The sequence below is a fragment of the Lampetra fluviatilis genome, chromosome 51, assembly GCF_964198595.1.
Source record: "Lampetra fluviatilis chromosome 51, kcLamFluv1.1, whole genome shotgun sequence".
In the NCBI taxonomy this organism is placed as follows: domain Eukaryota; kingdom Metazoa; phylum Chordata; class Hyperoartia; order Petromyzontiformes; family Petromyzontidae; genus Lampetra; species Lampetra fluviatilis.
Genome location: NC_136325.1, coordinates 4,053,139 through 4,067,986, shown reverse-complemented (window position 1 = coordinate 4,067,986; position 14,848 = coordinate 4,053,139). Strand labels below are relative to the sequence as shown.

General features: G+C 43.1%; 2 protein-coding genes across 2 annotated transcripts in view; one reads left to right on the top strand and one right to left on the bottom strand.

Annotated features, from left to right (window-relative positions):
* Positions 1-3,523, top strand: part of LOC144948874 (sucrase-isomaltase, intestinal-like) — a 329,860-nt gene extending 326,337 nt beyond the window's left edge. Inside the window, exons 46-47 of the mRNA XM_078878575.1 lie at positions 1,427-1,615; positions 2,132-3,523. Coding sequence (XP_078734701.1) covers positions 1,427-1,615; positions 2,132-2,200 — 258 coding nt within the window. The 3' untranslated portion in view covers positions 2,201-3,523. The remainder of the gene's footprint in view (positions 1-1,426; positions 1,616-2,131) is intronic.
* Positions 3,524-4,168: 645 nt separating this feature from the next.
* Positions 4,169-7,793, bottom strand: LOC144948782 (claudin-1-like). Its single transcript, XM_078878432.1, has 5 exons — positions 7,574-7,793; positions 6,967-7,131; positions 6,008-6,089; positions 5,254-5,364; positions 4,169-4,274 (listed from the first exon to the last, which is right to left on the bottom strand). Exons 1-5 carry the CDS (start codon positions 7,791-7,793, stop codon positions 4,169-4,171), a joined length of 684 nt encoding a protein of 227 aa, XP_078734558.1.
* Between the last annotated feature and the right edge of the window lie 7,055 nt (positions 7,794-14,848).

Here is a 14,848-nt window from a genome sequence, read left to right as displayed (position 1 = left end):
ACACTCTTACTTTAGCCACAGAACGACTTAAGCATTGAGTGATTAATAATGCCGGGGAAGTTTAATGGGTGCTCACGTGTGTCTGGCAGGCCATTGATTGGCTTAGTGGGAGTGATGACTGCATTCCGAGAAACAGCTCTGACGTGAGAGTTATAATCTCATGACAACTTTGCCTTTTACCTCGACTTTCGGCATTTACGATCCTGCTACGATCATAGCCTGCCAGATTCACAAAAGTAAAGATAGAAGGAGCATTTTCTGTTCTCTGGATGATATATTGCCACCTTAAACTAAGAGTTCTACCCCCAGGAAACTAATTTATGTAGCTCACTTAAAAAAAATGTTGTATTGTACCAGATAAGGCCCACTGAACTATAGTTATTTTTCAGAAGCGACCTGGCCACAAGTTATAGCTCAACGAAGTGGCTTATCATGTGGAAATGTATAGCAACCAAACACTATAAGTGTACGTCGATTCTAAATGTGGAGGAGAAAACCGGAGGACCCTGAGAAAAATCCACACAATCGTGGCGAGAACATGAAAACTCCAAATATAAAACAGGCGTCAGGGTCGGGATCGAGCCCGTGACCTCATGTGCACCAGACAACGTAGTTAATATCTCCCAACCGCAGCGCCCCACTTTGCCAGGTGGAGCAGCCGGTGGTGATGCGACTGGGTCAATCCATTAACGGCGTCTCTCACACAGGCCCAACGTTGTCATTGGTTTTTTTACATTGGAGAACATCTCCAAAATCAGAGATTACTTCTTGGCAGAGCATAAAGTTAACCATTTGCACGTGAGACCACATGGGGACAAGACCAGAGACCTGAGACCTCCCAGCAACACTCCAGGAACGGTCTGAAATTTTCAGAAATGCCCGTGGGAAATCAACATCTGTATCTAATGTCTTTGTCTCCATTTCTCTGTCTGTCAGCCTCACATTTATTTATCTATCTGTTGTTTTTAGTTTTCCATTATTTCCTCATCTCTCTTCTCACCTTACCTCTTTGTGAGACTATCTACTTACACGTCTCCTGCACTTGTGTCTCTCTGCCAGGCTCCATGTGTCTCTGTTGCCTTGTTTTTGTATTGTCTTTATAGATTTGTGTGTTTGTCTGTATCTCTGTTTGTGTCTGTCCATCTCATTTTGTCTCTTGACGTGTCTCGCTGTTTGTTTCTCTCTCCCCGTGCTTCTATCTTCACCTGGTCGTCTTGTTTTTTTCATGCATCTATCCATCTCCCTGTCCTCTCCATGTCTGTCATACTGTCGAAAAACTCACTCCAGATCTACCCCCTAATTATTTTCCCCACCACCCGTGCCTCTTAATTGTCACACACACGATTTGCTTTTCTTTGGCTATCACAATGCTTCACAATGTTGCTGACCATGTATTGTACTTGATGTGGTGGTGCGGTGTGACCAGACTGGCGCTATGAGCACCCTTCGTAACAGACTTACACACGACAGCGCAGAAAGCGATGCAGCCGGGCTCGTGCTGGAGTCAGTGAAAGTCATGGGTATCGCGACGGCCACAATCACATCTGCTAAGCTGGATATTGATAGCAGTGGCGCATTCAGGGATATAACCATCAGTCAAGTTCCAGGAACACAAGTAAGTCTTCTGTATTCACACACATTTTAATGCTCCCAGTAACGAATGATCATATTTCCGTCTGTACCGCAGTCCAAAGGTGAGATCGTATATGTGACGTTGTAATGTGGCCATTATTGATGCTATAAGGGAGTATACTCTTTGGTTCTTTTGGTAAAGTCACGTAGATGAAAAAATATATATAATACTAATAATTTAATTAAAATAACTAAATAAAATCACGACGTTTCGGAGGCAACACAAGCTTCCGTCATCAGATGGAACAGCCACAGCAAAATTACTGATGACGGAAGCTTGTGTTGCCTCCGAAACTTCGTGATTTAATTTTTTTTTTCATCTATGTGACTTTACCGAAAGAACCAAAGAGTATGGATCTTTGCAGTCACGAAAACTTCAAATCTTGAACTATAAGGGAGTGTTAATGACAAAATTGAGTACTTTTGTTATTATCTGTGCTTGTACACTGCTAGCAGTGCGATCTCCTATTTGTTCGTGTCATTTTGTTTCTGTTTTCAGATCCTTATCATTGAGTTACAAGGCGAAAATGTTATGTTGACATCACCCTTCACCATCACTTGGGAGTAACCTACAACGCAAACGCTGAAATATTTCCACCATCTGTGACCCTCAAGACCTGTCCTCTTCGAAGTGCTGCTGTTGGCTAGTTTAAGTGTTACTGTAAGAGATGGCACAATCCGCTTCACATAATTACACCCTTAATTCCTTCATATGCGGAACATACCAACCGGGGTATTCAACTTAAAACAGGGGTTGGGGAGCCGACAGTCACGTGGGTCCCATACAGACCAACAACTTCAGTTCATACGACCAGGAGCCACACGGGGTGCACAACCTCAAAGCAGCCTGCAAACTACACTACCAGCGTATTAGCAGCACCAATCTGGCGCTAGAAGTCGATATTTTTCAACCTGCCGTCACTGTGCTTCTGATATCCGTGTGCAGTCAATGCACACAGGCCTCGAGTAATTAAGGTTGAGTGTCAACGGCATTTTTAAGTCCTATTTAGCACTCCGTACGGATACCCAACCCCTGACGAAAGGCATGACTCTGGATAAGGTTGATTGACGGGTGTTGAATCCATGCTTGGTAAAGTTTCAGGTTAAGGAACTCGCTGAAATGCAAAATGCATTAGCCACGTATATTGATTTGGCTACCTCAGCAGACGCTTCAAAATTGGAGGGAATATGTTTCGTGTGAGATTTTTGTTTCTATCTCTGCAATTGTCAATTTTAATCACCAGTGATGGATGTTAATTCAGCTTCAAACCAGTGAGGATGGATAAAAAAAAAACACGTTCGTCAAAAACCCTGTGTTAAAAGAAAGAATATTTAAAAGGCGACATTTTCGGTAAGGACCCTGTTTCACAGCAAGTAAACAAACGCAGAAGAGCCCTTGCCCGAAACGTTGCCAATTACAATTTGTTTCCCTTTTAAGGCCGGTGCCGTTGACGAATGCGAGTGGATTTTTGTTGTTGTTCTGTGCCTACGCGCCACTGCCAAAGCAGCATCACCACACACGTTCGTTGAATTGTAAGAAAATGTTTAATAAACGAATACAAAGTATACATTTAAATATGAATAACATCGTTTTGGTGGGGAGGGGAGCTCCCCACCTTATCATTATCCTCTTCTAGTTCTCGTTGTGTGATTGCTCCATTATCGGCCGTAACTTAGCAACCTCTCAGTTATTTACTTGATGGGTTTTTTTTCGTGTAATTACCACTTAATTGTTAATTGTGCATTTTATTCATTTTCCGGTAAGAGCTTTTATATTTGCTGTCATCCACTGCAGAATAACAAGCGTAACGCCGATGTCTGTACGCAACCGTCGTCTCTCGTTTAAGACTTGCTTGTAGATTATCTGGAGCTCCTAACACCGAGCGAAATTGCGTGCAAATGTAACAATTTCATGTGATCAATAATAAATTAATGTCTATTTTAACATGAGCACTGTGTAACATCACGTTAACATCAGTAAATATACAGCAAGTACGGCATCAATAGGTTCATGCACAGATTATATTCATGACTAATAATTTGCTTCTGAAGATATATACTTTATCTCGCTAGAATGTGGAGAATGGTCACGTAAGCAAGGTCTGCTGTGCACACTTGTATCTTTCATATTCCAGCTTTTTATAGTGCTTTTACCAGATTCTGGCCTCAGAATGTGCAACACACAAGTTTCCCTTCATAAGCAGACCCGTTATGCATTTTAATACTACACACCAATCTAGAAATGCTCGCCATTTACGCTTTAATACACACTTGTGTTTTATAGCACTCCGATGCTGTGTTCGGGTTGTAACACATGCTGATTAGCATGATGTCCGACGTTTCGCTCCATATGCTGAACAAGATACCAACACGCGTTGAAGATGCTCTCAGCACGTGGACACTTTTCATCGGATATCATTCCACGTGGCGCCTATCTGAAAACACAGGGCTCACTGGACTCACAATGTGGACTTCTCACAAGTTTGATAAAACTTTGAACAGAGACTGAGGTCCCTTGACTTGAGTCCAACATGCTTCAGACATACATGTTGGCCCTGTAATTATTGGCGCTTAGCTCTGAAGGCTGCCTCTTGTACGTCCTTGGCAGCATCGGAGATGCGTGTGGATTTGACAGAGCAATCCTGTGAGGGTCCGGAAGAGTCGAGAGTTAGTGAGTTTGTTTGTCCTTTATTACACTTCGCAAAAAACTAGAGAATATTATTTAGTTCCACTCTCGCAACTTTCCTGCACGTATCTTGGTTGTGTTCGTCAAATAATCTTCAAATGTACTTCAGGAAGTATAACTAGACGAACATTTTTATTTTTTTATTTTACCAGGTAAGGCCCACTGAGATATAGAGCTCTTTTTCAGAAGCGACCTGGCCACAAATGATAGGTCAACAAAGTGGCTCATCATCATGTGGAAATTTATAGCAGCAAAATACTAGAAACGCACGTGTCTAAATGTGGAGGGGAAAAACCGGAGGGCCGAGAGAAAAAAATCCACACAACCACGGGGAGAACACGTAGACTCCAAATATACAGGCGTCAGGGTCGGGATCGAACCCACGGCCTCCTGCGGACCAGGCGAGGTAGTTCAAATCTCGCCACTACGGTGGTATACTACGGTGTACCTCTAACATGGGAGGCAAAACGTCGCCAAAGAGACGGGAGCAGCACTCGCCACTGCTATCCCAAAAGAGCAGCTTTTAAGAACATTTCTCATTCATCGAGCCGTGAAAACCAACTACATCAATACGTTGATTCAGATATTCACTCGGTTCCTCGCGCAATGCGCCGACCACTACACTACCTCAAAGACAAAGATCCCTGGTATTGCCTTAACATATTGTGGGGGTAAGTGCTGTTAGCGAGCACCAATGAAGACTGGTACAGCACACGAAGAGGGTGGGTGGCCAGCACCACGCCGGACCGCCTTTGTCTCCCTCGTGGCGATGTCTACACACTCATTTGAGGCTGAGTCGACCTAGGGAAGGCCCAGTACGAGTTCAAATAATCGTCACTGGTGTTGGCCGTGAGCGGGCATTGAACTCGGGTCACCGGGTTGGGAACACGGCACGAAAAAAAACAGTTGCACTACCACTACACAGACACACACACCTGGGCTGCCTGTATGATCGCCCAACACCTGAACAGACAATGATGGTCCCTCCGGTCAGTGTGAGCAAGGCGCTCGCCCATCCAATAAATAAGGCAGTGCCAAGTTCGTACCTGCAAGGAGATGACAGACAAATATACATATGTCTATAGCAAGTCAGTCGAAATTAAAATAATAAGATTCATGTATGTTGGCTTGCCCTGGATTAACTGCAATGATGATGGGCTGAGTTTACCCCTGACTAGGATTTGAACCCTACACCTTATTTCCATTACAATCCTTATTTACCCAGGAATACTTCAGAGCCTCATGACATTTCCTGGAGGGTTCTGCCTAATTATCACAGTAGGGGGGTGATTGGGAGTTGAGCACTGCCGGCAGTAAATCCCAAATTAATAAAATGCTTCAATTTAAAGCTTTCGTGACTGCAGGGATTCATCTTCTTGGTTCTTTCGGTAAAGTCACGTAGAATGGAAATAATAAAATGATAAAAATAAAACATAATAAAATAATTCTCACGACGTTTCGGCCACAACGCAAGCAGCCGTCCTCAGGTGGAGAACAGGTCTGTCGAGAAGACAGAGTCTGAATGACACACCCCAGGCTTGGAGCATCTATTTAATCTGGGATGGAGGGGGGAAGAGCGCCTTGACAAAAGAATTTGCTCTTGATATGCAAATTCTTGCGTGATGACACGCCCCAAATGCAAGGTGAGCAAAGACATGTCGATCCATCAAGGGGCGCACGAGGACTCACTTTGCCCCGATGATGGTGGGATCGTAGTACTCGACAGTGACGCGGTACGCATACCACGACACAGCGCTCACAATCAGCAGGCCTGGGGCAGTGTAGAGACAGGCAGCAGCAACAAAGCAGCAGCAGCTATAAGCAGGACCAGAGTGACAGCTGCCAAGAAACTAGTTCTCAAAGGGCCCTCCCATTTTGAAGAAGCATCCAATGCCTAAAAGTTACGTACGTATATATATATTTCAAAATGAGAATATTTATTTATTCCTGGCGGAATCCGATGAGCTATAAAGCTCCTTTTCACAAATTTCCAGCACTAATATTTCATAGCTATTACCAGAGCGTGTTAGTCCCAGTAGCCTTCGGGACTTTCCTGAACGAGAGTTTTTCCCAGCACTATTTGTTTTTAACGGGAAAAATCTGAACCAGTTACCACATTCCGAGTCCTCATTAAATCATTTTGAATGTTATTCAGAGACAGTATCTAACTTAATTTGGTTTATAATTCATTATAATCACTCCCTTACCATTATTTAGTTGCATCCTTGTCACTTATTGTACCACGAACCACCGGCCTTTGTTCGCTATGACATTCATGCTTTGATGTCTCAACCAAACTCAATGACTCGTACCGCATTAGCTGTTTCCTCTCATCAATCCTCTATTTAACTACCTGCTTTGCATTGGTCGTTTTGCAAATCCCTCTCATCGTCTCTGTTATAAAGTTCCAGTCTATGCATGTATGATGAACGTATTTCCCACAGTACGTAGCCAACCGTGCTTATCGGAGGTGCGGGGGTAGGATAACAAACTAAATACAAGACGCAGTTATAAAGAAATTAGTTTTCAATTTAGATGTGTTTTGCTCTATCTCAGCCACCCCTACCCGGAATACCCCATATAATCGAGAATTAACTGCACGTGTAGGGCATCCCGATACGGTATATGCTAAACGAGAGTCGGCGTACCTTGTAGAATGCAGATGAAGCCAGTGATGAATGTGATGTTTCTCTTTGCTTTGTCACTCACGAAGCTGATCCTTACGCACGTCATGCCGAACGGAGAGCAGATCATGGCCAAACACCCCAAGAATACGGAGGTTATCATGAACGCCCTGCATGCCTGCACATAGTCTGAAGAAGAGCGCTCGTTAGTAGCTTGCGCGTCGTCAATGTCCGTTGTTGTAATGTCTGGCAGTCATTACAACAACGGACATTCATTACAGCAAGTGATGGGACAACTGCATATAGACGGCTGCAAAGTGCGAGGGTACGGAGTACGAGGAAACTGCGTCCATTGGCCATCTGGGATCCACCACTGTGTTGAGGGAACTGCAGTTGAAGAACATTCGTACTCGTTATCGCACAGCAAGCACACCATGCAACGACATTGGCGATTCAGGTGCAAAGTTCGAGAGAAAGCGCCGTCGCGGCAATCGTGAAAATAAAGTGGTGTCGTATCGTAATTAACCATTCCCGTGGCCCGGACATCGTCGTCATCTGACAATGCTACTGCAGCTCTCGCTGCGCATTGTGACCAGGGTGCTGTGCATGAGGGGGTCCCCCCCTTCCTCACTCTCCAGCTTGAAGACGGTGAGGTGGGGACGGCAGTGCACAGCGCCCAGGGCATTGCCGGCACAGTTCATCCACAGGCCCTGGAAGACCCAGGTGGCGGTGATGACAGAGGAGGCTCGGCTCGTCACGCGCCACTCGTTCATGGATGTCGCCACCGTGGCTCCGACCCAACCCAGGCACGCGATGATCGTGCCCAGCACCTGTAGGCAGGTGCTGCTCATCTCAACCGAGCTTGGAGCCCTTGTTGACAATGGGATGTGATGACACACAAACAATGGGACGTCATGAGACACAAACAATGGGATGTGATGACACACAAACAATGGGATGTGATGACACACAAACAATGGGATGAGATGACACACAAACAATGGGATGTGACGACGCACAAACAATGGGATGTGATGACACACAAACAATGGGGTGTGATGACACGCAAACAATGGGACGTCATGAGACACAAACAATGGGATGTGATGACACGCAAACAATGGGATGTGATGACACACAAACAATGGGATGTGATGACACACAAACAATGGGATGTTATGACATAGGAGAAATATTTTCACTTATAGAGAGCTTAAATTCCTTGGCATCTTACAGCGCCTTAAAGCACATCCCATCTCATCAACTCGTTCGATTTCCCTGTGGGGGAACCCCCGTGGCAGCCATCCCTACGCGGTTCAAGGTCCATGCAGTACCGGACTATAAATAGGTATATACAAACAAATACATGCAATCAAGTACTGCATTGCGTTGGCAGTGGTGCACAAGCACAAATAATAAGACAAATACCTGTCATATGCATCAATATCACTGCCCGAAAAAGAAAACATATGGCTATTTTGAAAGTTAGGACTCTCGTATTAAATTATATGCATTGTAAAATGTTATTCAATGTTATATATTGAGATACATTGTTTTTTTTTTATATGTGCATATTGCAATGATGTTAAACGTAAATGTTGGATTCGTTCATGTTTGAAAACCACAGTTAATTTTCAGTGCATTTGGTAAAGGAAATCTGCATATTACTGTATTTTCCAGCTATCGTATCGATAGCTATATGACCTGTTCATAGAAGCCCTTGGGCGGCTGATCCACTCTAATAACCAGGTGTTCCACTTACATGGAATTTGAGTTTAATTAACTACGACAATAATGATGTCACCCCCTTATTAGCAAATACAAGTGGTGATATTGCCCATGAGGATGGTTATCAGACACTTTTCAATTACGCTTTCAAGTTACACTTGAGTAGTTGTGTTGATCGGACATTCATGAAGCAAAATAAGATGGTGTGACATCATTTTATTCTGCATAATCTGCCACTGCTGGATGAAGGCTTCCATGAACGATCATTATTCAATATGTATTCAGTTACAACACACACAAGGCATCATGTATATGTAATTTACACACACTGCAAAAGAAGTGTTTTAGAAAGTAAACATTACTTTAAATTAACACGTAGGCTTTCGCGACCAGTATTATTCATATTAAAGGCTTTTGGGTTTGATCGCCTAAGTATAAATGTGTCGCAACCCTCCACCACCTGACACGGCCAATCACTAAAAAAATGTCACGTTAATAAAAAGTCAATTAGTTACTTCATCAGTCCACCGGTGTGTTTGAAGAGTGAATCCACAACATCTAGAATTTAAGTACGTTTCGCTGGTAATTACATTCAGCATCTTCTGGCGATTTGCCAGAACAGTGAAGCCATCCACCTGCTTCCTATCTTAAATAGCGCAAGATGACGTCATCATTGTTGAACCCTATCAGGTTTTGAGATCAGAGGCGAAGGTAGGGGGGTATTGTAATTATTTAATAGATTAGTAATCAGTTGTTTAGTATGTGATTCCTCTGTAAGGAAATGTAATATGTATTGTGTATTACATAATAATACGCTTCTAGGCTGCGCTAAGTCTATAGCTATCAGAGCGGTTAGAATTTTTGGTATTTCTCTCAATTTCGATGGATTATCTAATTCGTCTTAGCCAGTAATAATTAGTTATGCATGACACTTCTACGTTATCAAAATCAATTGAATGTCCTTGTTGGCAAGCATGTTCTGCCACTGCCAACAGTTGTGTTTGAGATAATTTAAAGCGTATAATTATTAAGTAATGTGCAATACATATTAATTTCCTTAGAGGAATCACATACTAATTAACTGATTACTAATCTATTCAATAATTACAATACCCCCCTCCACCTCTGCCTCTGATCTCGAAACCTGATGGGGTTCAATGATGACGTCGTCCTGCACTATTTAAGACCGGAAGCAGGTGAATGGCTTCACTATTCTGGAAAATCGCTCAAATATGCTGGATGTAATTACCAGCGAAACGTCGTACTCAAATTAAAAATGTTATGGATTCACTCTTCAAACACACCGGTGGACTGAAGAAGTAACTAATTGGCGTTTTGTTAACGCGACACATTTTTTAGTGATTGGCCGTGTCGGGTGGTGGAGGGTTGTGACACATTTATACTTACGCGATTTAACCCAAAAGCCTTTATTATGATTAAATTAAATGTTAAACATTCGATAGATTCTGAATTTCATTTAAACTCAATCATCACGCAATATATTTTTTCACAGGTTTTGTATCGCACAGTTAAAATGGTGCAAAATGTGTTGTGTAAACAGGACGGGATTAACGCCTAAACAAATATTTGCACAACTTCATGGTTTAAACACAATACCACAGCACGATAATACATCCCATCGTGTAATTTAGTCGTCTCGGCCGTGGCGTCACAGTGTTTAGACCAGTTGTGTTCTAATGTTTCCGTATATGTTCGTTGTAAGTTTGATTCAGCTTTGTAATTCGTATACCACGTTTAAAAAAAACTAGAATTGAAATAACAGAGGTGAATAACAATGGCGCGTTTGCCCTCGGGCATGGGTGGTGGTACAACAACAGTAAAGGGTAGGAATTGAATGTTGGAGGGCACCCTGAAATAATAACCTGGGCCCTCCATCGTACTTCATCCGGCTCGATGGATGAAAGTAACACATTGACATCAATTCGGAAGCAATGGCGTGTATTTCCAGGTTTCAATGTAATCTACGAATGATGTATACAGGGTGCTTCAAGAATTGTTAACACTTATACGGGATTACTCTTTGGTTCTTTCGGTAAAGTCACGTAGAAAATAAAATTTAATAATATAATAAACTTATATGGGACTATCGTTTTTAATGGGAAAAGAACGGATAATACACTCGAACATGAAAACAAATGTATGTTAATAGCTTCAAGAAGTCCGTCTCCACTTGTTCAGCATCATTTGTCCAACACATGCCTGGAATCTTCTCCAGGTGGTCTCCAGAGCCCGGATGCACATTTCTTGTGGTATTGTTGACAATTCTCAGAAGTGTTAACATTTTTTGAAGCATTCTATATATATAAGAAAAAGTAGCAGGTAAGGCCCAATTAGCAACTCTTTTTCAGAAGCGACCTGGCCACAAATGACAGCTCAACGAAGTGGCTCATTACGTGGAAATTTATAGCAGCCAAATACGCTTAAACGCATGTTTATCAATACAGGCTTCAGGGTCGGTATCGAACCCACGATCTCCTGTATACCAGACGAGGTAGCTAACATCACGTCACCGTGGCGCTCCATATATGCTTTACTACCAAATAGTAATTAGGATGAACATTTCTACTTACAAGTGTCTTCCAATTCTCTAACATTGATATTACGAGATTGGTGGATTTGACAATAAAACATTTCTCAACGGACATTTGGTGTTTGGCACCAAAGCTGTGGAACGGGCTTACCCAGAAATGCTAACACAGATCCGATTGAAGAATAAGTTGATGGCATGTTTAGAGCGCATAACTCAAATGGAGTCGGCGTACATTGCCAATGCTGTCTTGCTTTGAACACAGTATTTGGTGTGCAATCACTTTCTTACTAATTCTCTCGCTGATTTGTTTGCTGTTGCCTCGAGATGTACATAGCATGGGAGGTGTGGTGTAAAGAATACATAACAAAGTTAAACATCTCTGCAAAAACACTTCTGTGTAATAATATAGTTATGCTCAGTACTATTGACTTTAGGAAGTTCATATTAAGCAAATCGAGCCCTTACCTTCTGCAAAGAAGCAAACTTTTATGTTCGAAGAACATTCACTGACCGCAGAAAATGCTTGTCCTTGTTAGTAACCCGCGCGCGTGTGCATTGTTGCTGCTTCATTGAAAACTTAATTATTAATTCGACTTGGAGCTGTGCAATTATTATTTTAACTAACGTGTAAATATGGTGTATTATTAATTTGTACGAGCTGATGGGGCAAAAAACAATGTGTGTGTTTGGCATAGCCACCACGGATTTCAAAAGTTAAACTCTTACTCGCTCTGGTGCATGATTGTGCTAACTTGAGCACTTTTAAGTGTCTTGCTGCAGCTTAATGAGTAATATTTGCGTGCTTTTCAGGTCAGATAATCATTTGAAATTTTAGGCGTTGTTTCGTTTGTACAGCCGGTCGCTTTTGCACAGAATATCTGTGAGGAGCTATGTTGGAGCTAAGGGTGACACGGTGGCAAGATGTTACCTACATCACCCGGTATACAGGGCGTGGGTTCAATCCAGTTTGCATGTTCTCCCCGTGGTCGTGTGGATTTTTCTCCGGGTCCTCCGGTTCTTTCCCTCCACATTTAGATATATTCGCGTTTAGTATTTAGCTGAAATACATTTCCACGTGTTAAGCCACTTCTTTTGCGCTCTGCTTTGTGATGGCCAGGTCGCTTCTGAAAAAGAGCCGTATAGCTCAGTGGGCCTTACCTGGTAAAATAAAATTGTTGTTGTAGTAATAGTAGTTGTTCAGCATGATGTCCGACGTTTTGCACCACATGCTGTGAGGTGAGTCCGTTTATTTCAGGCAATGCCTATTGAGCACAGCAGCTCGTTCTCAACGGCTGAGCATGTTACGTGGGAATGGGGGGTTTACAGGGGTTGCATAAAACAAAGGAAAGTATACATATGCATGACTAATAATTAATAATAATAAACAATCAGAACTATTTACAATGGAAATCTAGTCAGCAATACAAAATAACATTCTTCATGCCACTAGTGAAAGGAACTCGCATATGGCATTACTAGAATGCACATCGTACAGCACAACAACTGTGAACGCCCACAGGAGTTGGTATATTTATGGGGATTTTAAGGTTCTCACCCACGCAAAGACTTCCAACCAGAACTTGCTTAAACATTCAAGGAGATACCCTCATTAATAACTTAATACTTTAGTGAGAATTTCACGGATAATAATGATACGAAAGGACTTTAATGAACGTCAACACCGTTAATTTGTTCTCGGTGAGTGTAAACACACTTGTCAGCAACGTTGGTTATGGTGAGAGTCCGGAGTCCGATCAGCCAACTCCGGTCCGATGAGCACAGTGCACAAACGAGGCCACTTTTACTCTACATGCCTAATTTATCTCATACCAAAGATACCACCATGACAGATGAAACCGTTCAAAGAGGAGGAAAAGGTGCAACCCTAAAACTTCTTGCGTGCGTGACTGCTGCTAGCAGAAGGGCCTACACTCGACGAAGCGCTCGAGAGCCCATCTCAAATATATTTTTGGCCTAATTGCCCATACCAGTAAGACATCTTGGAAGAGGAGGGAGTACCCACGTTTTACCCCACCACACACAACCCGCTAATGGATATACACAGTTGGGTGGAGAGAGCCAGAACGATTGGATAGATGACCTCTGCAAGTGCAGTGTACAGTTAAACCTTGCCAAACGGGGGGTGGGGGGAGATTCTCTGTTGGGCAAAACTGCGGTCGACAATAAATATACCTTATGGAGAAAAAATTATCAAAAACAAGTTTTTCAATGCACACACTTGTATTTGCACTCAAAAGTAGAAATTAGATTATATTGATCCCAAAATGAATAACAATTGATGTGCTGAATAAAAGTAGGAAGCTTGCTTGAGGAAAATTAAACGTATTGCAAGGAAGCCACCCATTCTTATTCAGTACATCAAAGTTGATTAAATCTGGAGTCAAATAATGTATTTCCTACTTTTGAGTGCAAATAATAGTGTGCATTGAAACACTTGTTTTTTTACCTATTTTTTAGAATTACAACTATTGTAACGATTTGACTGCTATTTTATTGCACCAGGTAGGGCCCGCGAGAGCTGTATAGCTCTTTTTCAGAAGCAAACTGGCCACCAATTAAGTGACTTATCATGTGGAAAATTATAGCAGCCAAATATTCGAAGCCCATGTTTCTAAATGCCGGAGATAAAACCATGGGACCACGGGGAGAACATGCAACCTCCAAATAGACAGGCGTGAGGGTTAGGATCGAACCTACATCCTTCTGCATACCAGGTAAGGTAGTTAACATCTCGCCACTGCAAGATGTACTGTATACCAGACGAACAGCATCACTATAACCCATTATGCCTAAGAACAAATCACCCGGACTTGGATGCGCCCGATCTGGTCGGACCTCGAAAGCCAAGCAGATCTGAGCTTGGCCAGTGCCTGTGAAGAGGAGTCGGAGACTGGTTAAGCACTTCTTTATTCTTCAACCCACAGCCACACTCGTTCCAAAACCAACCCCGAACGCGTGACTCACAGCCCTTCTTAAACCCTCCATCTCAGCCCTCGTTCCCAATACACATCCTCGTCCCACACGCCTGGTCCTGGTGACGTCAGTGCCCTTTAACCATTGACCCCCGTCTAATGTATTCCCGTGTGTGTGATTGATGCGTGTTATACTGAGTGTGGAGATTTCATGTCTGCGTGGTGCGTCTGCGTGAGGGTGGCTCATAGATCCCTTACACCCCCCCCTTCCTTGAGACAAAGCCGTCCTCGGCTCAACAACTGTATGCCTAGGCCATTCAAAGCCAACTGCGGCCGGGCGCATGTAATTTCAACACAACAACAAAAAGTGCAATGAAGGCAAAGTAACAGAACACAAAATTAAAGCAAAAGTAACACAACACAATTCCCCCTCTGTCTCCTTGTTAACAAGAGTGCCCCCTCTGTCGCAGACTTCTCCCACGATCCGATCCCTTGACCAAACACAACAGGGTTGCAGGGATGTCCATGTCCACAGCTGTGACGAGGCGGCGTGAGCGGGTTAAGGGACCCCGTCCTGTGGCCAAGTCCTCCGCTGATGCTGCGGCTGCGTCTTCAGCCACGGATGCCGATGGATCCAGTGCTGGCGTCCCGGTCACCTGTAGTCCTGCAGTATGGACAGTGGATGCATTGTCAG